Source organism: Diceros bicornis, chromosome 3 (assembly GCF_020826845.1).
Source record: "Diceros bicornis minor isolate mBicDic1 chromosome 3, mDicBic1.mat.cur, whole genome shotgun sequence".
Classification (NCBI taxonomy): Eukaryota; Metazoa; Chordata; class Mammalia; order Perissodactyla; family Rhinocerotidae; genus Diceros; species Diceros bicornis.
In genome coordinates this window covers 50018316-50045376 of record NC_080742.1, presented here as the reverse complement: position 1 = coordinate 50045376, position 27061 = coordinate 50018316, and the positions used below count along the sequence as shown (strand labels likewise).

At 43.0% G+C, this 27061-nt stretch overlaps 1 protein-coding gene across 3 annotated transcripts in view; it reads left to right on the top strand.

The window, feature by feature from the left end:
- The window catches only part of OSBPL3 (oxysterol binding protein like 3), a 202841-nt gene that overhangs the window by 103358 nt on the left and 72422 nt on the right, over positions 1-27061 (top strand). For all 3 annotated transcript variants that reach the window (XM_058527308.1, XM_058527305.1, XM_058527312.1), the window contains exon 2: positions 10240-10464. In XM_058527308.1, the coding sequence (XP_058383291.1) occupies positions 10369-10464 (96 nt within the window). In that variant the 5' untranslated portion in view covers positions 10240-10368. The remainder of the gene's footprint in view (positions 1-10239; positions 10465-27061) is intronic.

Here is a 27061-nt window from a genome sequence, read left to right as displayed (position 1 = left end):
ATAAGTTAAACAAGGTATAGTCATACCGTGGAACTATGTTGCAGGAATGGACTAGAGTGTGTGTGTTTGTGTGCAATAGTTTTGAGTGACAGTAAGCCAGCTGCAGAAAGAAATGTATGGTATGATACTATTTATTAAGCGAAATTTTATAAAAGCCAGAAAAATGGTGGATATATATTTATATAAATAAGAGTGGTGACCCATTAATTTTGGGTGATAGGAGTATGGATATTTGTATATATCCTTTTTATTTTTATAATTAAAAGAGAAAAGCAGCTGTTGCGTTGTACACTGAGGGTGACCACTACATCCTACCCTAGCTCTTTGAGAGATGACTGCCCTGTCACCTTTTATATGCTTTTATATGCATTAGATCATCTGATCACCTCGGCAGCCCCTTCAGGGAGATCTTTTAATTATTTCCATTTGTCAAATGAAACACTGAGAATTAGAGAAGCTAAAAACTTGCCTAAAGCCACTTAGTTAGACTGGCTTTGAGCCCAGGCAGTTTGAATCCAGAGCTTGTAGTCTTAGTTATTACACTACTCCACAAAATTTCCCAATATCATAGGGTAGGTTGGTTGGTTATTTATTTTTATATATATAATCTCTCTCATTGTAGGCCAAGGGCATAAGCCTGGAGGACAGGGCAGGAAAAGCAGTTCTTCAGAGAAGAGAATAGTGCAGCTCCACCAGCTCGATCATCTGATGATCTGGCTTGAGCTGGGTGCACACGTTATCTTATCTTTTTAGGTCATTTACTGGTGGTTCTCAACCCTGGTTCTGCATCAGAATCACCCACGTAATTCTAATGTGCAGTCAGAGTTGAGATCCACTGCTCTATAAACTGGACAGTACAACATTCAAAGTTATAATGTTTGGCAAGAGCCTCCTGACAAGAAGAGGGTAAATATTTTGTGTTGAAGATCAAGGACAAATCCATGGGTGTTGAGTCTTATGACCAGACCACAGTTAATGTCTTATGAAATTAAGGCTCCTAGTCAGGATAAGGCAATGCATGGACCTCTGCCCACCCCACCATGCCCATGTGGACCTTAGCAGGATAGGATCTATCTGGCCAACTCTGTCCTTAAGTTTTCTGGAGAGCTGTTTGAGAAAATTTGCCATGATGATTAAACCTGGGAGTAGGGACTAAAAGCACGTCTATCTGGTATTTGTCATCCCTGGCTTAAAGGAGTAAGTAAGCAGCAGGGCAGAATCTTCCTTGGAAAAGAGCTCAGGGTTGTCTCCAGTCCCCTGACAAATGTATACCGGAGGCCTCGAGATTCTATGCTGTGGATAAAGTATTAACCTTGGCAGTGCTTCTTAAACGTGTGCATCAAAAAACCTGGAGCTCCACCCTCAATTCGTGATGCTTAGGTCTGTAGTAGGGTCTGAGAATTTGCATTTCTAATAAGCTCCCAGGTGGCCTTGATGCTGCCGGTCTGAGGACCACTTTTTGAAAACCACATGCGTAGGATAATAAAAGAGGGTTTTGGCTTCTTACCCTCTCTGCTACATCACATATACACAAAGAGAAAGATTGGTTCAGGGTAAGATAAGAAGGGTTGAAAACTACCGGCAACATCAGGGGTTCTCAAACTCTAACGTGCGCAAAAATCACCTGCGAAAGGTGTGAAATGTGCAGATTATCAAACCCATCTCTGGATATTCTGATTCAATTCATCTAAAGTGGAACTTCCAAAATCTGCATTTTAAACCAGGATCCAGGAAACTTTGAACAAGGTGTATCTGGACACTTTGAGAAGTTGGACGTGACTGTACAGTTGGGATTTACAGTGGGTTGGTAAATTTGGACCCAGAAGTGCTAATTAGTAACAAATTAACATCAGGCTGTGGAGAGACTTCAGTGCCCTTGGCACTCTTCCCCTTACTAAATCTCTCGGTATGATTTACTTGGGTGAGGACAGAATTCACGTGCTTATGCAGTTTATGGATGCTGCCACAAAGGAAAAGTGGGCCAAGTACATCAAATGACAGCCGGTCCCCAGAAATATCTTGACAGACTGGAATCATGGGTCAAAGTTAATATGAGGTAATTTAACAATAATAAAGAATAGTCAAGGAAGTAAAGGCGTTCTGTTCAGATAGAAGGCAGCCCAGCTTCTCCACAAGTCCTACCACACCAGAGTCCTAGAGAACTGTCAGGACAGTGAGTGCTAGAAAAAGCTGTTGATACCCCCAAAGCTAAGATGGACTTAGGCGGGGATATTAACAGTTGCAGTGTGCGTAAGGCAAGAGAGGTGACTGCTCCCTTCTCTCTTGCTCTAGCCAGACCGCACCTGGAGCTTGTCTTTAGATCTGGGCACCATTTTTGGGGAAGCATAGACAAATTGAAGTGTAACCAGAGTTGGATGTCCGTGATCTTAAGGATCACGTATGAAATGCCTGATGACAATGTGGCTGCTCTGGAGAAGAAAAGATTTGCTGAGTGGAAGGTGGGAGTGGTGGTAGTTCTTAATGTAGGTTATGGTGAAAAAAATGGTTAATCTTGTTCTCTGTAGTGGCAGAGGGCAGACCTAGGACCACTGCGTCCTGGTGAGACACATTGCAACTCTAAATGAAAACCCATCTAGAATAGATTTTTTTAATAAAAAAATGAAATGGGCCGCCCTGTTTCTCTCCTGAGAAGTGGTCAGCAGTGATGATGTAGCGTTATTACAGGAGGAATTCCTGCTCTGGGGAAGTAAGAAGTTGGGCTAGAATTCACCCGTAGGTTCCGTGATTCTGTGTAATAACTTGACTAATATTTTTGTGCTTGTCGTTCTGTTTACTCAATGGTGGCAAATAAATGGTTCGAGCACAAATTTTCAGCGTGGTGCCACTGTCAAGCTTTTTGTCTCATGGAAGCCATCACATTTCAAATCTGTGTCTACATGTGTTTCTGTTGCTGGATTGGACTCTGAGTGATAACTGATTCTTCTCTGAAGAAGTAGATTGTGAAGGGCGTGTAACATCTTTTGCAGGGATCATGAGGGGGTAGAAGTGGAAATTCTCTTTAAATGTGAGAGAGTAAGCATTTGAATCTTTAGGCCTCTTGACCCCTGTCTTCCCAGAAGGGAGAGAATACAACAAAAAATGGTTTGTGGAGGGGTTGTTTGTCCTTGGGGCCGTGGGGTAGAAACATCTTTGACTCTGAGCCTCAGTATTCATTCCCCAGGAAGTCAGATATCAGCATCCCCGGATCAGGCCAGCGGTCCAGATAGTTAACGCAGATAGGCCAGCCCTTCACATGGAGATCTAGGATCAGCTATCTGAGGCATTGTGATTGTTACCCAGCCCTAACTTGCTTAGAACACACTTCCAGAACCTCTGATCTTCTGAGGAGCTTAGAGCCAAATAACCAAAACTATACTTTTGTGTGTGTGTGTGAGGAAGATTGGCCCTGAGCTAACATCTGCCAATCCTCCTCTTTTTGCTGAGGAAGACTGGCCCTGGGCTAACATCTGTGTTCATCTTCCTCCACTTTATATGGGACGCCGCCACAGCATGGCCTGCCAAGCAGTGGGTCGGTGCACGCCCGGGATCCAGACCGGTGAACCCAGACCAGTGAACCCCAGGCCGCCGCAGCGGAGCGCGCGCATTTAACCGCTTGCGCCACTGGGCCGGCCTCCCCCAAACTATAATTTTGATCATGTAACATTTTGGAAATCAAGGTGTTTCAGAGGGCATTATTTCTAAAAAATGCATATCCAGGGGGCTGCCCGGTGGTGCAAGAGGTTAAGTGCACGGCTCCGCTGCGGCGGCCCGGGGTTCCCCGCTTCGGATCCCAGGCGCGCACAGACGCACTGCTTGGCAGGCCATGCTGTGGCAGCGTCCCATATAAAGTGGAGGAAGATGGGCACGGATGTTAGCCCAGGACCAGTCTTCCTCAGCAAAAAAGAGGAGGATTGGCAGATGTTAGCACAGGGCTGATCTCACACACACAAAAAAACACGCATATCCAGGATTTGAATAATTTTCTTTTACCAAAAAAGACCAGAAATGGATATTCTATTATAAAATTTTTTGGTGTTAATTTAGGACATAATTTATCTATATATTTTACTGGGAAATTTGATATTAACTGGAACTGTATGCCATCTGGTCTTCATGTGAGTTGTTTCAAAGGATGGAAGCAAAACTTGTTTCTCAAGCAAAACATGACCAAGTGTGTGCGTGCAGACCCCCAGGCCTAGCAGAATAATAAATAGCTGTGTTGTATGCCACTGTTTCAAACCTACTAGTTAACGTTAAGTTGCTTTTTTGAACAGCCAGTAGGGATGAATAATGTGGCTTTTATCTTTCTGCATTTATATCTTGTTCCAAAGTAGGCATGCTGCTTTGATGATTTAAAAATCTGTTCACACGTGTGTTACGGATTTTAGAAAATGTTAATATGTTGAAAGACAAAGATGTTTTAAAATTCTGTAGAGTCCTTACTTGTTTTGATTGCAAGAGGAGCGTAGGGTCTTATCTTTGCTGCACATGCCACTTTCAGGAAGCCAGGAGAGGAGGAACTGGAACTAACATCTGTCGAGTTCTATTCTATTCAAGCCAGACACTTTATCCTTATTTTCTGATTTATTCCTCACAATTCCCCATTTCCTACATAAAAAACTGAAGATCAGAGAGGTTAGTATATTTGTCAAGGTGCACAGAATTTGTCATAAGGGAGCACCAATTCAGACCTTGGTGTGCTCCTTCCGAGGCATGTATGTGCTGTGTACACCTCCTTTGCATCTTTCTCCAAACTGTGTATTCTTTTCTACGTGAAAATTACTAAAATAAGTCTTAAAATCAGCCTTTGTTGCCAAAATGCTTGGCAGTGACTTGATTATTTATTCTTCCCTGTCCTTGGTGGAAACCAGAGTTCTCGTTCCCTAATGGAAGCCCCAAGACAGCGTATGTTTGCATGTCTTTCCCATTGGACTTTTAACTGGAACACCGTTTTCACCTGGACCTGACCCATCAGCTTCTCAAGGTGGATGGCAGTGGTGAGAGAGGACCCAGCTCATCAGAGGCACAAGTGCGCAGGGCATTTTTGAATTGCCCTAAATGCATTGGGCTTTTCATGCCTGTTGGATTTGGCTCCCGGGTGGTTTGCTGAGATGAAAGGAGGTCCCAGGGTGAATTCTGTCACACATCAAACACTGGTATTAGACAGAAGGCACATAGTCCGTTCCTGTAAGCTCGAGAAGTCCCAGCTGTCTGACTTGGGGCAGGTTGACAAATACTTGCAGGAGAGGTGGATGTGGGGCAGGTACTACAGCATTCAGCAGGAGGATCGGCTCCCCTACCAGTCAGATCAATGGCCAGGGGATGGAGGAACCTTCTGGGGAGGCTGCAAATGGTCTATTTCTTGATCTGAGTGGTGGTGATGTCAGTATTTGCAAACGTAAAACTTCACAGAGCTGTCAGTGCATTTAAGATTTGTTCACTTTAGGGCCGGCCCCGTGGCTTAGCGGTTAAGTGCGCGAGCTCCGCCGCCGGCGGCCCGGGTTCGGATCCCGGGCGCGCACCGACGCACCGCTTCTCCGGCCATGCTGAGGCCGCGTCCCACATACAGCAACTAGAAGGATGTGCATCTATGACATACAACTATCTACTGGGGCTTTCGGGGGAAAATAAATAAATAAATAAAATTATTAAAAAAAAAAAAAGATTTGTTCACTTTACATATGTAAGTTACGCCAGGGAAACTGTTATATTTTGTTCAAATCAATAAACTCCTTGAGTTAGAGATTTTCCATGGAAAGGTCACTGGGAAGGGTGAAAGCACGCAAGGGTCTTTCATATGTACCCACCTCATCATCTCATATATCCCTGAATCAGGGCCCTGGCCCCTGGACAATATCTACCTCCCTTAAGGGCTTTCTCTTCGCCATTTTACTAGGTCAGCACCGTGAAGTCAGCTAGTTGGGGTAGAAGACACCAGGCTTCCCCCGTGTGACTCCCCTTCGTGGAGGTCCTCTGTCTTGGGACTCCCATCAAGACCTTCCCTCTGATGACCCCCAGGCCAGCCCGCGGGGTCCCCTAGGTTGGATGCAATAGCTGCCTTATTCCACGGGACCACCTTACCCCTGGGGTGCCTTCTTCTTGGGCCACTGCTGCCTCCATTCTTTATTCTGCCCTTTTTTAAGCATATCTTTTCCCCAGAATTTGACTTCTTTTGCTCTTTAAAGCCACCGTTGGTAATTTTAACTGAATTTCTGATGAGGCTAGGCAGGAAGGTTCTGGGGGATGAAACAGATATCTTTCCTAGGCAGTAATCCCAGACTCACCCTGGGGACGGATGTGGGAGAGGCTGTGGATTCCCACCCTTTCTTTTCCCTGAAGGAGAAGAAGAGGCAGCGGGGTGATACTTGCAGAGACCTGAACTCTAATTACCAATTTAAATGAGTATGGGATCTGGCCTACTCACAGCCCTGGACTGGTAGCTGATACCTGGGAAGGGAAGTTAGGCAGGGTTGAGAGACAAAGATGATCCTTTCTATCCGTTGCCCCTAGGGCAGGGTTATGGTGTTTCTGATTTGGCATTTCAGAATTCCAGTCACTCTGATTTTATTGCCTATGTACTCTTTTTTCTCCCTTTTTCGCACATCACACACCACCCCCCCCCTCAGACTTACTGTCAGAATCTCAGCCTTAAAAAAAAAATACTTGCACAGACAAACAGAAACCCTTTGTTGGTATTCCTAATCTACTGTGGAGTCAGTTGTCATGGCAATGGCTGCCCCCACACACATCTCATCGTTTGGGGTTCCCGTCAGGTTTTTTTTTCCTCTTTCTTAAACAGCAACAGCCAACAGTGCTATTAAACAAACTATTAATGTATCTTTACCGCCTCTCTTGGTGGTTTTTAACTAGACTGCGTTTGCTTCTAACTTCAGGTACAATTAGTCATGCCCCCATGAGTAAAGCTAACTTGATGAAGAGGCTGGTGTTGGTTTGCTTTAAGTCTTATTTATTGTTGGATCCACTACATAATGCATACGGAGATTTGGGGGGTTTCTATGAAAGCAACATGGGAATTGAGTTCTATGGCTACAGGTACCTTAATTTTATTTACTGAAATTTTTATATTCCTCCTTTTTGTCTTGGTTTTAGTTTATGATTTTATTTGTTTGTTTGTTTGTGAGGAAGATCAGCCCTGAGCTAACATCCATGGCAATCCTCCTCTTTTTCTTTTGCTGAGGAAGACCAGCTCTGAGCTAACATCTATTACCAATCCTCCTCTTTTTTTTCCCTTTTTCTCCCCAAAGCCCCAATAGATAGTTGTATGTCATAGCTGCACATCCTTCTAGTTGCTGTATGTGGGACGCGGCCTCAGCATGGCCAGATAAGCGGTGCATTGGTGCGCGCCCGGGATCCAAACCCTGGCCGCCAGTAGCGGAGCGTGCGCACTTAACTGCTAAGCCACGGGGCCAGCCCCTAGTTTATGGTTTTAGCATACTCATTTTTTAAGTGCGAGGGAAAGGCATAGGAGATTTGAGTACTTAATAATTAAACAAAAGTTTGATATAATATCTAACTAGCTGGTTCCTGAATAGTTACATAACATCCTTTAAAAATTAGACTGTGTGAATACTAATAACCAAATGGATTAGATATAAATTTTTTTTTATTGTTGTTAACATGCTTGGGAAAGTTGTAGAATTTATTTGAACTTAGTGTGTTAAATAAAAGTCTGGCCTTCTGAAGCTAAAACCAAACTTGTTAGTCACCCTTAACTCAGGGCTGTGGATGAAGGCAGTGGTTTACCCCTGAAGAGCTGTAGGTGTGGCCGGTGGCAGCCCAGCTCACTGCTTGGAAGAGGTGTCCCTGTTTCTGCCCTGGTTGATCCCTTCCCCACCACAGATACTTTGCCATCTTGGGGATTAGTACTGTGCTGTGGAAAGGAATGGGGCGTTATATCTTCAAAGCTGGCTTCGGATGTGCTCCCTGCTGAGTCTTTCTAGTCCAGCTCCTTAATTCTCTTAGGTCCCAGAGGTGGGGCAGTAGCTGTTATTGCCAGACCTGGCCATAAGGCATGAGAATTTCCAACACCAAGGTTAAAAGCCTGGGCTCTAGCCTGGATTCAGTCTCTTGCCAGCTGCATGATTGGGCAAGTTACCTAACTCCTCAGAGCCTCAGTTTTTTCCTGTGTAAAATAGAGATGAAACTCTCCCATCAGACTGTTGATTAAATGAGACAATGCGTGTGGGACACTCTTACTATAGTGCTGGCAGTAAGTAGTATGGACTCAACAGATGATCATTGTTTTTTTTTTTTTTTAATTTTTTAATTTTATTTTTGTGAGGAAGATCAGCCCTGAGCTAACATCCAATGCCAATCCTCCTCTTTTAGCTGAGGAAGACTGGCCCTGGGCTAACATCTCTGCCCATCTTCCTCCACTTTATATATGGGCCGCCGCCACAGCATGGCTTGACAAACAGTGTGTGGGTGCGCGCCCGGGATCCGGGCCTCCGAACCCCGGGGCCACCGAAGCAGAGCGTGTGCCCTTAACTGCTTGTGCCACCGGGCCAGCCCTGATCATTGTTTTAATTACTAATGTACTAATAGATGATATGGAAAATTCTGCCTTCTCTCATAGTTTTTGTCACAGTATGTTATAGTTTTTTGGTAATAGTTTTTTGGTAGGATGTCTCCAGAAATCTTTGGTAGATCAAATCCTCCACCCCATCCTCCAAAAAACAGAAAGAGATCTTTTTAATTGTAGTAAAACACACACAATGTAAAATTCCCTTTTTGACCATTTTCAAGTACAGTCAGGCGCCACATAACATTTTGGTCAACGATGATGGTCTCATAAGATTAGTACCATATAGCCTTGGTGTGTAGTAGGCTATACCGTCTAGGTTTGTGTGATTTTGCACAATGATGAGATTACCTAACGATACATTTCTCAGAACTTATTCCCGTCATTAAGTGACGCATGGCTGTATACAATTCAGTGAAATTTAGTACATTCACAATGTTGTGCAACTATCACCATTATCTAGATCCAGAACATTTTAATCACCCTAAGGAAATTCCATAGCCACACTTCATTCCCCAATTTCCCCAGCCCCTGGCAACCACTAATTGGCTTTCTGTCTCTATGGGTTTGCCCACTCTGGATATTTCATAAAAAAAGAAACAAACAATATGTGGTCTTTTTTTCCTAGCTTCTTTCACTTAGCATAATGTTTTCAAGGTTCTTCCATGTTATAGCATGTATCGGTACTTCATTCCTTTTAATTCCTGTGTAATATTCCATTTTAATGGAATATACTGTGAGTCCATTCAGGCTGCTGTAACAAGATAACCACAGTCTGTGTGGCTTATAAGCAGCAGAAATTTATTCCTATGGTTTTGGAGGCTGGAAGTCCAAGACAAGGGTGTCAGCATGATCAGAGGGCCCTCTTCAGGTTGCAGACTTATCATTGTATCCTCACATGGTGGAAGGGGCTAGGGAGCTCTGTGTGGTCTCTTTTATAAGGGCATTAATTCCATTTGTGAGGACTCTGCCCTCAGGACCTGACTACCTCCCAAAGACCCCACCTCCTAATACCATCACATTGGGCGTTAGGATTTCAACATGTGAATTTTGGAGGGACCATAGCTTATACCATATGTAGTTTATCCATTCATCAGTTGCTGGACATTTGGGTGGTTTCTTCCTTTGGCTATTGTGCATAGCATTGCTATGAACATTCTTGTACAAGTTTTTGTTTGAATACCTATTTTTGATTCTTTGAGATGTATACCTAGGAGTGGAATTGCTGGATGATAATGATAATTCTATGTTTAACTTTTTAAAAAACTGCCAAACTGTTTTCAATTATGGCTGCACCATTTTACATTTCTACTAGCAATGCCTGGGGGTTCCAATTTCTTCCAACACTTGTGCTTTTATTTATTTTTTTATTATACCTATCATAGTGGGCATGAAGTGGTATCTCATGGCTTGGGTTGGTTTTTATAGTACTGATTTTGTATGTGTCTGGACTCAAATTTTCTTACTAGTGTTCTTAAGTCCATCATATTACAAAGCTACATGAAAAACCGCCTATATATAATTTCCAATAAGAGATAGGTGTAAAGCATCTTTTCCTTCACAGCCCCTGATGTAACTAAGCACCGGGGCTCTGTAATCTGTAGTGTAGATAAACCACTTGCAGACAATCAGTGGCTAATTATAGGTGATGTCTGATGCCTCTGACCTACTCTCTAATCCTTTTCTTTTGGTTTTAGGGATTTCCTCTGGATCATCCAAAATGCTTTTAAAACATATTGGATAAGAGCTGAGCCACTTCCATACTTTCTGCTCCACTGTCTTCTGATGGCATTTTGACTGCATCGAGGCCAAGTGACCCGCTGCTCATGATGACTGATGAGAAGAACCTTGGGGTATCCCAAAAATTGGTCTCACCTTCGAGGAGCACAAGTAGCTGCTCCTCCAAGCAGGGAAGTCGACAGGTAAAGTTGAACAATTGCACATTTAAATTAAGAAGTTTGAAGATTAAAGTGTGTACATTTACTTAGGAACTCCTCGGATTAAGAGCATTTGCTTTCAGTCGTATCTTAATGATATGAGAAGAGTAAATTTTAGATAATTTGAATGATGCAGCTTGAGTGCCTACCAGATGGGAAGAACTGTATTTGGCTCTTTGCATTATGTTATTTAATCCTTGCAATTGTCTCTAACACAGATATTGATATCCCTATTTTCTCCGTGAGGAAGCTGAGTCAGACCAACTGAGTTATGTGCTCAAGGACACACAGCTAGTGAGTGACAGAACAAGAAACCAAAGCTCGGTCTGTAAAGGAAAGCCCACACTTTCCTTTACACCCTACCAACCAAAACAAAAAAATAATCACTTTTCCAGTAATTACAGTACCCCCCCACCCTCCTTTCCAGCCCTTTACCAAACTTTCATGACAGCTTTGAACCACAGAATGCCCTGTTAGTTACTTTGAGTATCACCTGCTTAATTTCTCTAATGGATGGGAGAAGCAAATCAACAGGGAGGTGGTCGAAAGGAGTTAAGTAGGAAGAAGAAAGAAGTGAGACAAAAAACTGAATAATTAACTCCTTAATAACTGTCAGCTAATTATATGTTGTTTCTTAGTTCCCTTTCTAATAAATCTCTGTTGGCAGAATTTGCTGGTTTTAGATCAATGGCAGTAAATGCACATTAATTATTCCATGTTCAGTTAGGTAGAGAGAGAGTAGGCTGTCAAAAGCTATGGGTTTATAATCTAAGGGGTCTCTGAGCCTTTTCAGTATCTACTGGCTGTCTTGGCATTGCCTTCCCCCATGGGAAGCGCTGGCCTAAGATTTGGCCCAGAGTCCTTGGTTCCAGATTTGCAAGCAACAATCAAGCAACCTCCCACCTCAGGCATGTCCACATTTATGACACGTCACCACGGGTCTCTCCATTTGAACATTGCCAGGGACAGGGAGCTTGCCGCCTCACAACCCTGCTTCATGTCATTAGAATCTATGATTCTAGACAAATTAGATTTTGTCACAGGCCTGACATTTGGGGAACCCTCCAAGATCTCCCCTGAGGGGTTTGGAAGAAGAATGTTTTCAGCAGTGTTATAACTTCCTTCTGGAATTGAAAAATGACTAAAATTAGTCCTTGGCCAGTGCATCATGGCTCCATGGGAGTTCTAGTTTCATAAGGGGACCTATGCTTACTTTGTCAGCTTTCCATAGGGGTATTTCTCTCCCTTAGCCAAAATTCTGGTTGGGATTAGAGCAGAATTGTGATCTTCCCCCAACCCTTTGCACCTAGTAGCATCTATTGCTGTGTCCTCCTTGGGTAAAGAGCCAGCCCTGATGATCTAGTGGTTAAGATTTGGCAAACCACACCACCCCTCTATCGATGGTCATACTGTGGTGGCTGTGATGCTGGAAGCTATGCCATTGGTATTTCAAATACCAGCAGGGTCACCCATGGTGGACAGGTTTCAGTGAAGCTTCCAGACTAAGACAGACTAGGAAGAAGGACATGGCCAACCGCTTCCAATAAATTGGCCATGAAAACCCTGTGAATAGCAGCAGAACATTGTCTGATCTAGTGCTGGAAGGTGAGAGGATGGTGCAAAAAGACCAGGCTGGGTTCCGCTCTGCTGTACACAGGGTCGCTAGGAGTCAGAATCAACTTGATGGCACTAACGTCAACCTTGGTTAAAAGAAAAGAGCATGGTTCATTTAAACAGCCAGTGCTTATAACATCGTAGGAATTGGAGCAGTGCAATGAAATTCTTGGATTGAATACTACAGAAACTTTTTTTGGTGTGTTATTTGAAATTGATTGATTTGGTTTTCACCAAGATTTTTTGAGGTTACATCATAAAGAGTAAGAGGAATGTGCTTGATGCCTCAGTTTTTTTTTCTGATTTAGAATGGTTGGTCATTCAGCTATTCATTCATCAAATGGTCATCTTTTATATTTAGGATCTCCCACTTTAATGTGCATGTGATGTTGCTTTATAAACATATGTACTTATTTTTCCTCTGTGGCAGAGAAGATGGCGAATTTTGTAAGTTTATTCCAACTTGAGCCTGAATCTAGTTATAAAGCACATGTTTAATTTTCAGGGACAATTTTCTTATTCTATCCGCTTTCCCATCTTTCTATCAAAGAAAGGTGTTCTGTTGCAGGATTGGCTTCTTTTGCATCTGTGTTGTCCACTTTGGCAATCCATGTCCATTCTGCCATCACGAAGTATTCCAAGATTGCCTTTCAGTCTCTAAAGGTGCCACAGAGGTGCAAGAATCTTGGAGGCCCTTACTTCATGGCTCTTAGGATACACAGCCATATCCAGCCATCTCTCTGATGCTCAATATACTGATGAGACTGTGCTTTTAGTCACTTCACTGGAAAGTACAAGTTCAACATTTAAAACTTCAAGATTTATATAATAAGAAATTTAATTTGAGGAACGTTGAAATATAACTGATAAGATAATCTGTGCAATAACTTACTTGTTTTTAAAAGTTTAGTCTGAAGTCATTTTCAGGTTGCTCTGTTCGTTTCATCTGGAGGAAATAGGTCTGCTGTTGATTTTATTGGCCATCTTTCTTTCTTCCTTTTTTTTTTTTTTTTTCCTGGTGAGGAAGATTGTCCCTGAGCTAACATCTATTGCCAGTCTTCCTCTATTTTGTATGTGGGACGCCATCACAGCACGGCTTGGTGAGCAGTGTGTAGGTCAACGCCCAGGATCCGAACCCGTGAACCCTGGGCCGCCGAAGTGGAGCAGGCAAACTTAACCACTACGCCACTGGGTTGGTCCCTGGACATCTTTCTTAGTGCTAGTTTTTCTTATGTGCTTTGGAATTACAGTTTAGAGCGTCACCTTGAGTTTGCTTCCTGCATGTTCTTTCTCTGCACTCACTCTATCCTATCTAGGGGTTTACTGTTACCTACTTCCTACCTCCAAGGACCCTAGTCCAGAGCCAAGTTTTTTTTGTGTGTGTGTGAGGAAGATCAGCCCTGAGCTAACATCCGATGCCAATCCCCCTCTTTTTGCTGGGGAAGATTGGCCCTGGGCTGACATCCGTACCCATCTTCCTCTACTTTATATGGTACACCGCCACAACATGGCTTGACAAGCGGTGCATCGGTGCGTGCCCGGGATCCGAACCGGGGAACCCCTGGCCGCCGAGGCGGAGAGCGTGCACTTAACCGCTGAGCCACCGGGCCGGCCCCCAGAGCCAAGTTTTACGTTTACAGTTAGGGGCTTTAGTTCCACGATGATGATAGAATGTCAAGATCCACCACCAGGCCGGCACACAACATGGCCCAGGTCCTGGTGGTGAGGCTGTGTCTGCCTCCTGCCACCTCCCTGAATAAACAGATTTTTAAAGCCCCCTTTCATTGTGCTGTGCGGGCTTCCCCCTCCACATTCTCTGATTTCCAGCAGTGAGCCTGGCTCAAGCCCCAGCCTTTTCCTTTTTAGCCCCGTTAGTTCACAGAGGTAAGACTGCTGGACACCTGTCTACAGTATGCTTTGTATTTCTATTTTGTGTCTGATCCATGGAAACATTTAATCTTGTTTTTTTAATCACACAGACACAAAAAACCCAGCATGCTTATAACTTTGTCTATTTTGCTGTTTGGAGGTACGGTCGTGATAGGGAAGGGGCACTATATACATGAACTTAGAATACCATCTTGGCTGAAAGACTTGGTCTTCTTAAGTCATTTTCACTTAAATTCTCATGCAGCATTGCCAGGTGACATTGAGAGTCTGTACCCACACTGGCTTCCTTTCAGTTCCTGGCACTGAATTTGCCTTTGTCCTGTTTCTTGAACTGAACTTGAACGTGTCCTTCCTATGCCGGAGCCTGCTCACATAAAATCTCAAGGAGCTATGCCTTTGTGTGTAGATACCCCCTATCTCTATATCTGTGTTAAAAGAGCTTGCTTTCTTGAAGGACAAAATGAGTGAGACCTGGGTGTTAATTGTGGTCTGTGTTTTCACTTTTACATCTGACCTACGACAAAGTTTACAGCTTAGGGCCATGAAAACCCAAGGAGAAGGGTTCTGTCATCTTTTAACTTAAATACTAGGGCTTTGGAAATTTTAAATATAGTTTGCCTCATGTTGTCAGTATGGAAACAAGCTGTAAATATAATCTTATCAAGATAGATTTGGGAGGAAGGTATGCGTAGTGATTAAAACTTGACCTCTCCAACCCTGTTTCCACCCATTAATTGTTTCTGTGACCTTAAACTATATCAACTATATCAGTAAGCTTCAGTTTTCTCATCAGTAAAGTTGGAATAATAGTTCTTTTTGCATAGGATTATTGTGAGGATTAAAACTAAAGCATTTAATCCAGAGTCAGACTCATAGTAGGTGCCGAGTCAATATTAACATTCATTTTTATTATTATAGTTTACATTAATTTGAACTTCATTCTTATTTGTGGAAAACCTAAATGCTCATAGTGAATAGTTCTACTTTTTGTACCTAGAAACTTTTACAGGAATCATACCCCTACCTACCTCTTCTTCTTTAGTGTTGTACAAAAGCCCCCCAAATGTAGAGCCAGCCCCATGGCATAGTGGTTAAGTTCGACATGTTCTGCTTCGGCAGCCCGGGTTCACAAGTTCGGATCCTAGGCGCGGACCTACACCACTTGTCAGCCACGCTGTGGTGGCGACCCACATATAAAGTAGAGGAAGATTGGCACAGATGTTAGCTCCTGGCTAATCTTCCTCAAGCAAAAAACGAGGAAGACTGGCAACAGATGTTAGCTCAGGGCTAATCTTCCTCAGCAAAAAAATAAAAAAAATTAAAAAGCCCCCAAATGTATGCAATGTATATATGACTATATGCTTATAAAATGAAAAGTGCCTTACTTTATACACATTAACAAAATGCTTTTAGGGAAGAACATAATAGGATGCTTAATAATTGGACTATATTTGATATCTTCAACATCTGGCATAACCTATACCTAAAACAAGTGGAAAAAGTTGGTGAATTCTTACCTGGTTCTAGTCTGCTGGGCCTTGTCCTTGCCTGGGTGTAAATGTTCTTCACCGGTTCCCTCCACTCTCCCACCTAACCCTTGCCAGGCCAGCACCCATCTATTGGTAGTAACTGCTAGGAGCATTGCGTTGAGAAGGATTCTGCAGTTGAGTCTGGGTTCAGTGGGAAAGAGTGCCATGTTTTAGCTCATGGGCACAAGCAGGGTGAGTGGCAGCACGGGTGCCACACTTGTCACCCCTTAGTGATATTAGAGGATTGGAATCAAGAGGTCTCGGCTACAGTCTTTATATTCTGCCATTGGAGGAACTTGAGGCAAGTGACGTTTGCCTCAGTTCTCCATCCATAAAACGGAGACAAAACTCACCTCCTGCTTCCTTTGCAGGGTTGTCGTGAGAGAACACTGAGTCTTTTCACTGGCTAAAAGACATTGAAACTCTTGGAGAAAGGTCCTCTGTAAATATAAGAAACTGTTACCATGACAGATGAGCTCCCTTTACTCTGGCCAGTTCTGGAGCCAGAACTGAGATGGTCTTGTTTCAAGGACCCTGACACTCTGTAGAAGAAATGGATCTCTTTGAGGTAGACCATCCTTCAGGTATAGTGTCTTTACTAGATAGGCATCTATTCTCCATGCAGGAAATTCCCAGCTAGAAGAAGCCAGCTTATACAAAGAATAGGTTGTTGGTCCCTCTGACTGTCTTAATTAGACCGTATTATTTGTAGTGTTCTAGGTTGATCTCTGCTTCAGTGTTTTTCCCTCTCCCAGTCTTTGGCTCAGCCATCCCTTTAGCTAAACTAATCCATATGAAACTGTTCTGCCCTTTTGAATTTCGTGATTTTCTTGAAAAGAATCTTCACTGATTGCTTTAACACTTTAAAAATAATTTTTATAAAAATAGTGTGTGCTCACTGTAGATCATTGCCACGGTACATGCAAGATCTGTGAATTGCAGTGCTTTAATTAGTTTATTTTTAAATGGCTGCTGATAGTCAAATAAAACAAAGCCTGAGAATGACCGTTGGTTGTGGAGGTTATTGGTGACATTGTCGAGTGGTTTCCTTTGAATGGTATCTGTGAAAGGCTGGTTAGAGTCGATTCGTGAGAGAATAGGAACAGAGGAAGAGGGCAGCCCAGTTCTACTAGGTCCCCGGACAGGATTTGAGAGAGGCCTTAGAAATGTTCTGTTTGGGAACCTTGAGCTAAGCTAATGCCACGGTTAAGACTGCCCTCCTGGATAATTCTTTTTTGATTAATTCATTGGTTGAATGAGTGTATAGTTCTTTGAGTCCTGGGTCCTGTTTACCCATCTCTTTAGCTCTCATAGCACCTAGCACAGGGCTTTGCACATGGCAGATGCAAATTACTGGACTGAATTTACTGAATGCCAGCAGCAAATAGCCCTCCATCAGGGCAGGTTAGAATGTATCGCCAGGTGTACATGGGGAATGGCAGCAAAAAGCCCACAAATTCCTCTGCTCCCTCACTCCTATGACATATTGTGAAGATCTTAAAAAACGAACAAAGGCCTCTCCATTGAATTTCTTCTAGCAGATGAGGAAATCCCTAAATGCTTTCTATACATTTGATCTCTGAACAGTCTACTCGGTTGGAAACTATGGAACAGAAGTCAAGACTGTCTTTTTGGAAACTGACCTGTAGTCACACTGGCTCTGCTTTTTGCTAGCCAGGTGACCTTGCTATGTTATTTAAAACCTCTGAGTTTCAGTTTTTTTAGCTTTGAAATTTGGATAATTATGCTGACTCTTGAGAACTAAATGAAATAATAAACATAAAGTACCTCGGCTGGCACGTGGTAGACATTCAGTAAGTGTGGATTAAATGAGTGAATGAATAAGCACGCAGTTGCTCGATAGAAAGATGACTATTCTCAAAGCTCTGTAGATATATTAAGTAGCTTAAGGAATATCTAAGTGGGAGAGAGAATTGCTATTTTAAAACCTGTAAAATATGAGTAATTGCAGCTTCCTCTTGTCTTTCCCACGGCCCCTTTACATTTCCTTCCTAGAACTTTCAAAATAACACATTCCAAAGCCAGATTGAGCTAGATAAAGATGAATGAATAGATTTTGTCTTCTTGAAAGAGTCCTATATGCACTTAGCTTTATTTCTTCAACCAGTATTGAGAACCTGTTAAAAGACCCTGGGCAGGGAGATGTGAAGCTACAAAGGACAGCACAGCTGAACAGACCACTACAGATAAGAAACCAACTCTGGGAAGACTGGATTGTAAAGAGAGCACAGCCTCCATCCTTTTTTTTTTAATAATGTTGCCAGCATTTGCTGTATAAGTCAGAAATCAACAAGTGAATCCTGCTAAAATAATTGACAAGTGCTTGGCTCAAGATTATAGGGAATTTGGGCCGGCCCTGTGGCTTAACGGTTAAGTGCACCTGCTCCGCTACTGGTGGCCCAGGTTCAGATCCCGGGCACACACCGACAACCGCTTCTCCGGCCATGCTGAGGCCGCGTCCCACGTACAGCAACTAGAAGGATGTGCAACTATCTACTGGGGCTTTGGGGGAAAAAAAAAGGAGGAGGATTGGCAATAGATGTTATCTCAGAGCCAGTCTTCCTCAGCAAAAAGAGGAGAATTAGCATGGATGTTAGCTCAGGGCTGATCTTCCTCACACACACACACACACACACACACACACACACACACACACACACACACGATTATAGGGGATTTGAAATGGAGTGATCTATTGCTAGGTAAGTCTCCATACAATTATGCAATTTTCTCTTGTCACCCTCTTGTCCCCGGGCTAATCCAAGGTGGCCTTTGAGCTCTCCTAGAGTCACCTGATGAGAGTTTATTTATGTAGGCTATTATATTCTGCTGCACTCCAGGACGCCCAGGCTGGCTGGGCTTGGTGCCAGAACCTATAAGACACAGGAGTTGAATGGGAGAGAATTTGCCAGGAAGAGAAAAGAGTATTAAAGCCGTCATGCTCAGGTGTTTATAATTTCAGCAGTCTGATAGAGAAAATGCTTAGTCCTATTTATTTCTTTTAATTCATCATGTCTTTAGAGACACTGAGATTTACCAGCTGCCTTTTGTAAGCATAGGCTGAATAAACACCACAAGAAAGACCAGTGGAGGAGGAGACACTCGGGAATGTCATGATCTGTCACATTGTTCCATGACCATCACAGATGAAAGGCAACAAGTATGAACTCAGTTGGGAGCCAGTCGGCCTGAGTTTAAACCTTGGTCTGTTTATAAGCTGTTTGACCTTGGGCAAGTTACTTAACCCCTCTGTGCCTTGGTTTCTTATAAAGTTGTGCAAATTATTTAGTTAGAAGAAAGCCTGCACGTAATGAGTGCTGTGTAAGTGTTTGGCACACAAACCATTCACCTTCCGTAAGCCGCAGTCCCAGGAGCCCTCAAGGAGTACCGCACGCTCACTGCCTCCCTGCTTCATCTTTCAGCTGCGAGGCAGGGTGGCACCAAGCAGTCAGATGGTGTGGCTCTGTCTAGGCTGCCAAAGAGTCAGCAAGGGACACTGGACGTTAACAAGTGTCTGATAGCATCTTTACAGCTCATTATATCCTTTCATGCCAACTTTTGGAGTTTCAGAACAACCCAGTGAGGTCCATATTGTTTTCTTCTCTTTGAAAGAAACTATGGCCCAGAGATATTAACTGCCTCATTCAAAGTCACATGCCTGATAAATCGTAGGGGACCAGGCAGCCATCTACATGGATAATGTTGGATTTCTTTAGATGCAAGAAGGCTTCTTTAGAGGTTCATTCAAGTTCCATGTGCCTTATGTCCAGATGGTTGTTATTTAAACCAACCTCCAGAAGCCAACACCACTGTGAATGCAGGGACAAGAGTAACATGGCTCAGTAAAGTGGCCTTAAGGATCCCTGAGTTCTGTTTGTCTGGAGCTGTTTTTTTCTGGTGGGCCCACCAGAAAAAAAATTAACTATGTATTTCTGTCATTTTCCAGATTCTCGTTTTCTGACCTTTTACTTCTCCTTCTTACTGCCTACCTTTTGGTCCCACCTATGGTTGTGAAATTATACCCTGAAAGTAGGAAGGGTAGAGACACAAGGCTCAATTCTCAATATAGTTCTGCTCTGAGTAAATCTTGTAAAGAAAAAAATAAACATTTGATATAGGAAGAGGTTAAAACTTCAGCTAAAGTGACATGTTTGAGTTGTCAGGGTTTCTTTGTTACTCTCCACGTCCATAAATGAGACTGTCAGCTACATTTCACATTCCAAAGAGCAGGAGAAACTGAACTCTTAAAGCACTTCTGGAAGTTGTTAAACTGTCTGTACTGTTCTGCAATTCCAGAATAACAAGCACAGCAAATATATTATGGTGGGTTTTAGAAATACTACTTTGATAGAAACTACATGAGATGCCTTAAGGAAATAAATTTATTTGTTTATGGTTGGCGTTGCCCATAGTGTAGGATGTAGGAAGCCAGAACCCTGACCCAAATGCGTTTGTTGAGAGCACAACTTTTACTAGCTGTCTAGTTACTGGAATTTTCTCTAGAAGCTATAGATGCAAGTGTGAACTGAACTGACTCAACAGCTCTTTCCTAGGGAGCAAAAGGTCCAAGTCTACTTCAGTGATATGATGATATTAAAAGACTAAAGGCTCAGAAATACAGTGTAAGGAGGAGGACAGAGGCAAAAGAAAAGATTTCCCTAGAATAATCTGACATCTCTCCAAGGTCCTCTGTACCCTGTCCCTGCTGTTGAGTCCGGCTGTGTCTCTCTCTGCACCTGTACACAAGCCCCCATCACAGCTAAAATCACCTCCTCTCTGGTCCCCCTCCAGGTGAGCCACATTCCTGGTGATCTCTGGCCTAGTGGTCCCTCTTGCCCTGTGTAGTGGGCTGAATGGTCCCCCACCCACCCCCAAGATGTGTCCACATCCTAATCCCTGGAACCTGTAAATGTTGCCTTGTTTGGTAAAAGGGTCTTTGCAGATATAATTAATTTAAGGATCTTGAGATGAGGAAATAATCCTGGATTATCCAGGTTAGTCCTAAATTCAGTGCCTAGTGTCCTTATAAGAAACATGCAGAGGAGAAGACAGACGTGGAGGAGAAGGTGATATGAAGATGCAGGCGGAGATTGGAGTGATGTGGCTACAAGCCTAGAAATGGCCACAGCCACCGGAAACTGAAAGAAGCAAGGAACGCTATTATGGACTGAATGTGTGTGTGTCCCCCAAAATTCGTATTTTGAAGCCTTAACGCTCAGTGTGATGGTATTTAGAAACCGGGCCTTTGGGAGGCAATTAAGTTTAGGTGAGGTCATGAGGGTAGTGCCCTCCTGATGGGCTTAGTGCCCGTATAAGAAGAGGAAGGATGCCAGAGATCGCTCACTCTCACCCGTGGAGGAAAGGCCACGTGAGCATGCAGTGAGAAGGCAGCTGTCCACAGGCCAGGAAGCTGGTTCTCACCAGGAACCGAATCTACCAGCACTTAGATCTTGGACTTCCCAGCCTCTACCAAGACTGTGGTATTTTGTGACAGCAGCCCAAGTTAAGACGAACACATTCTCCCCTAGAGCCTCCAGAGTGAGCATGGCTCTGCCGACATCTTCATTTTGGACTTCTGGTTGCCGGAACTGTTAGAGAATAAATTTCTGTTGTTTTAATCCTCCAAGTTTGTGATAATTTGTCAGAGTAGCCTCAGAAACCCTGCTTCTCACTCTGTGTCAATTTTCCTGCGAGCCCCAGCTCACGTCCTTCCCCTAAGGTGGATCTAACCCGTTGTGCCTACCTGAGAACAGGAGTCTGCACCTGGTTTGTTTGAATCTCCCATTTGGCATTTACACGTTTTCAACCTTGTGGTCTCTCTTTAGTGTATGTTCACATCTTGAAGGCCAGCACTTGGTCTTATATCTTTGCATCTCCAGTACCTGGTGCTAAGCCTTAGACCTTTGAGTAGAGACTACCCTATTAATTAGAAGCTCAGTTATGAACTAGAATATAACTTGCTTAACACGAAAGTCATTTGTCTTTGATTCATAAGGATCTCCAGGATCTTAACCTGTCACTAGGTTCTCATTATGAGAACTAGTTATTCTTTTGCAGTGCTGTGAAAAAAATCACTGATGATTTGGATCAAGGATAGGAAATTGATTATGCTCAACATCTGCCACCTACTTCTATGATTTTTAAATCTCATATGCATCAATTAGCCAGAATGTATCTCTACTTTGATTGCAAATTTCAGTTAGCTCTGAAAAAATAGTTTTGAGTACACTGCAAGAGAGAACACTATTATCAGCCACTGCCATCCAGCGACGGAGTGGGATTCCTTGAGGACATGTGATTGCCCTGTAATTGGAGTGTAGAAGTGTTATATCTGAATACAGAGAGTCTGTGATTCTCTCCAGGGTTCAGACACCAAAGGGCAGAGCTCTATACTATGCCAAAGAAAGTGTGATTTTTTTTAATTAAAAGGTAATAAAGATAAAATATTAAAACAGTGCTGGAAGGTATAAAATGAAGAGCAAAAGTCTCCCCACCTAGTTCCTCTGACCTAGTCCTATTCGCATAGGAATCTGTTTTGGAGATTTTCCCTGTCATCAGATGGTAGTGCCCGCGTGTGGTGAGTTAGGCCAGGATCTCCTACACAAGGCTGTCTGCCGTGGTGGGGACAAGGTGATTCATAGAAAGGGGTGGTGGAAAGGGCACTGAGTTGGAGTCAAAAGACTGGGTCCCAGTTCTCAGAAGTCCTGCACTTATTTTTATGATCCTACGCAAATCATGTATCTTAGATTCCTCATCTCTAAAATGAAAGAGCTGGGTAGATGACTTCCACATTCTCTTTCAAGCTCTGAGGTTTAAAAGAAACACTCCATGACTCTCTGGGAAATCGTTACAGTATACCCTGAAGAAAAACCCAAAAGAGACTCTTGAGTCGCTTGTGTGGCCAGAGTTTTCCCTGTCATCGTTGGCTAACACACGCGTATTAAGTGCAGGACTGTGCTGTTGGAGACAGACTTACTCTGCTTGGGGAGAAAGTGGTGCTGGGGGTAAGGGACTCGACTGGTAGGGGAGGAAGGGGCCCTGGGTGGTCTAAGATACTTGTAGGTGATCTTGTCCAGAGTGTGTGTGGTCTCCAGTCCACAAATGAGGTCCCCCACTTAATAGTTTGTGATCTTGGACAAACTACTTTGGAGCTTCGTTTTCCTCATTAAAATGAGGATAATAGTACCATCATTACAGAATCATTGCAAGGCACATAGAAGGTATTCAATAAATTGCAGTTGTCACTTATATCGCTATAATCACTACCACAATAGCAACTAGAAAAACCCCACCACTACCCCGGTGGGCTGCGTGGCAATTATGGGTTGTGTGTCTCCATCTTTAACAGTAGCTGCAGCTCTTAAGAGGCCCTTGTTTACAGAGCAGAGCATTACAGAGAGAAAAGTGCATAGGAGATGCTGTCCATAGCCTTAAGGGGCTTTGTACAATTAACAAATATTAATAACCTACATATCTAATTGAGGAACCTAAAAAAATGCCAGTGTAATTAGAGCCATAAATGCTGAGAGAGTGATCAACAGAGTAGAAATAATGATTATATGCACATCAAAGTTTTTTATTAATATTTCAATTATAAATCCATCTGTGGTCAACACAACTGGAAAGCATTTTTCTCTTACTTGGAAACCCCAAGATGGGAATGACTTCAGGTGGAGTCGTTGACAGAGCTGGCAGCTCATGTGTTTTTTTCTCTCTATTGTCAGTATCAGCTGCTGCCAATGACTCCTTTTCTTCCCTCACCTCTCATGCTTTCTCAGGGTTCACCCCAAAGACTGATACATGTTCTCCCATTATCTAAATAATTAAGGCACCAGTGTTTTTGGTCTGTGACTAGCCGGGTAATCAAGACTTAAAGAATTTGGGGGCCTGTTTCATCTGAATATTCCCTCCCTAGCCCTGGCAAGAGTTGACGAGCTGCATCTCTGTGTGAAGGGAGAGGAAGGCCAGTGGCCGGGGGTAGGTCGGGCCTGCTGTTCCCCACATAGCCGTCAGAATCTGGGGGGCTCTTCATTGCTTAGTCCTCCTTTTTTCTTTAATTTTCTCACTTAGATCCTAGGGTCAAGGATTGTACCTGAGGTTACTAGACTGAAGCTAATGCTACTATTTATTTGTTTGTTTTTTAGGAGACTTTGCCAGCCAATATTTTATTTTATATTTTTGTTGGGGTAAGAACACTTAACACGTGATCTACATCTTAAATTTCTAAGTGCAGTATGCAGTATTGTTAACTTTAGGCACAATGTTGTGCAGCAGATCTCTAGAACTTTTTCATCTTACATAACTGAAACTTTATACTACTTTAATATGAGATGAATTTATAAGATTTGGAAGGGCTCTCACAGCGCATTTATTCTGACTTCCTTCCTAGGCCAGGAATCCCCTCTGTGGTACCTCTGCCAGCTTCTGACAGAGCTCTCCAGTGACTAGGGAACTTGCTCTTTCATAGAGCAGTCCATGTCATTTTTGTCATTTTTTCATAGCACTAATTATTAGAAAACCAGACCATCCATCCTTTCTGCAGAGCTAGAATCCAGGGCCTTATAACTCTCACCCATTAGTCCTGGCTTTGCCCTCAGAGCCTATCGAGTCAAATCCCAATTCTTCCTGACAGCCTGGTGTCCCAGAGTGTGGCTACTCTAAGTGGGCCTGTGGTCCAGGAGCAACAGCAGCCTCACCTGTGCAGGTGCAGAAGCTCAGGCTTCACCCCAGACCTACTGAACTGAGATCTGCATTTTGACAAGGTCTTCAGTGATTGGTATGCACAGGACAGTTTGAGAAGCACTGCATTAGATCACATACACCACCACACCCTCCTCCCCACAAATTGTTCTTTTAATTTCTATTGCTATCAGGCCAGCTGGTGTTCAAAAAAGCTTAGTTGAGGAAGAAACAATTGACAAGAAGCAACAATTCCAACTCTTAGTAATTGAAATATAAGTACAGAGTTGGTCTGACATCAGTTACAGCTGTCATTATATTAACTGGAATTCTGTTGACAAGTATTTCCATGAGTCCATAGGACTGTCATAAAAGATGATGATCCTGAGGCGTTGGAAGATCAAAAATGCCTTTAGTCATTAAAGACATGTTAAATTCTGTTCCATGTGATTTAATTTGGTATTGCCTTGTGATTTTTAAAAACCTGATAAACAGACTAAATAATCAGAACAACCCACTCTCCAAGTCATGCCAGCTAGAGGCAGCCATAAAACTTCCTTCCACAACACTCTTCAGCTGCAGGAAGAATGAAAGCTTAAATCGTTTTCTATTTCGGAGATCACCGCAAGGGCAGTGACTGAGAATCCAGCCTTTGAAAGGTGCACAGGAGATGGACACTGTGGAAACAGCTGTGCTGGAGGGAAGTGCTTTCAATTCGTGCACTCAGCAGTATGGAAATGAACTTTGCCAGCTCATGAGCATGAATAAATGCCTAGCTGCCTTCCCAAAAACAAAGCAGCTTTCTATATTTAGCACTTTTTAGACATTCAGTAAAACAGACTGAATTTAACGGCTGTTGACAGTGCCAGACTGTCTTCAGTTAAGCAAAAACCTTAAGAAGCCTCTTCCCCCAGACCCCGTCGTATTTCTCTCTCCACTTGGTGTTCATGGTGAGCTTTAAACCTGACCCCCAGGGCAGGAGATCAGCTCAGCCATATTGGGCTAAGTCAGCAGGGCCTTGATTTTCCACGGTGGCCCAAGTCCACCCTGTACTGTGTATCTCAGGACATTCAGATCAAGGTGCATGTCCTACTCCCAGGTCCCTGGGTGTGGAGCACAAGTGGAACCACTCCCTGACGCCCAGTCCCTTGAGGCAAGAGAAACTGGCATCTCTGCTTTTTTCTGTCCTGAGTACCAGTTCACTCCAGTCCAGCACACAATATTAAAATCCCTCTCCCCAAGTGCTCCGTGGGGCCTTTCATACCCCTCTTGCTCCTCAGACTCATTCAGTCAGTAAATATTTATTTAGGGCCCCTGCGTCCCAGGTAGTGAGACTATAATAAATAAGACCCAGTCCCTGTCTTCGTGGAACCCACATTCTAGCTAGGGAGACGTAGTGCAAGTGAGGTTTGTGTAAGTGCTGAGGAGGGAGAGAATTCCTGCCCCTAGGAGGAGGGCTGGGGCTAAATGAGGATTCACGGCTGCGAAATAGATGGGGCAGACAGTCCAGATATAAAAAAGTGAATCCTGTCTGTCCCAGCTGTAAACAAGAACACGGAAGGCTCTATGATATGAAAAGAGTGAAGAAAACAAGAGCAGAAATGGGTTGGGGGTGTGCCATCATTAATGTAAAAAGGGGGTGGGTATATTCATATTTGCTAGTATTTGCACACTAAATCTTTGAAAGTATACGTACACAAAAAACTAAGATCAATGATTAATACGTGGGGTGAGGGAGTAGAAACTGCATGGTTGGGGCAGGGGATGAAGACTTTTTAAAAAATATACTTTATTATTTTAAAAAAAAGAGCGAATGAGCAAAGACTTGGCAACATTAAAATGCACAGGCTGATTTCCTGCGCCAGCTTGGTGGGACCCCAGGATAGGAAACACCATAGCTCTGATCAGGGTCCCAGACCTTGCTGGTCTCTATCCATCGGGCGGTGCTTCTTATCTCCTTCAGATTGCTTCAGGATCTCGGCCGCTTCCTGGATTTACCCACCGCAATACCCCTACCACATGGCATTTACTCCTGGTTCATCACCAGAATTTACATACTTAAATTACAGTAGAATATGCAATATGCTATCGTATGTAGCAGAATGATTAAAAATGTAGGTTCTGAAGTCAGTGGCTTTACCACTTGGTAGCTTTATGGCGTTGGGGAAGTTAATTCTCTCTTCCTCAGTTTCCACATTCAAAAAATAAAGATACTAATAAATCTAACCTCGCAGGATTGTGCAACTATTAAGCACAGTGGTGTAATTCTGGTGTTTAGCATGCTACCTGACAGATAGTAGATGCGTAATAAATGTTAGCTATTGTAATTTCCTCATTAATTCATTCAGTGTATTGATTCATATCTACTATGCACTGTTAAGTAGTGAACAAGAGAGAAAAAGTTCTTGCTTTCAAGGAGCTAGAAAGTGTTCTCCAATCATTTTCTATTATTATTGTTTATGTTGTTGTATTCATTTATTGCTTCAATCGACCCCACTGGATAGTATTTCCTGAGGCACTATTCTTTTTTGTTTTAAATGGCACACTATATAGAAGTATGGATGCAGCTTAATACCTCTTTGTTAACCAACGACCCAGTGCCATTTACTTGGTTTGGAAACTTTATTTTCTTGGTATGAGACCCTAACAATTAATAAACCCAAGAGAATTCTTTTATTTCCTACTGTATACTTAGTTCTTTGCTGGGGTTCTAAGCAAGTTGAAAAGGTGGTCCCCATAACTATTTGGGGAGAAAAGGCCAAAGCACTGGGGATAAAAGTGAAAAAAAAATCATGAATTAATTAAACACTAAGTTATCTGGTAATGGACAGTGATGCTACTGTAATTTA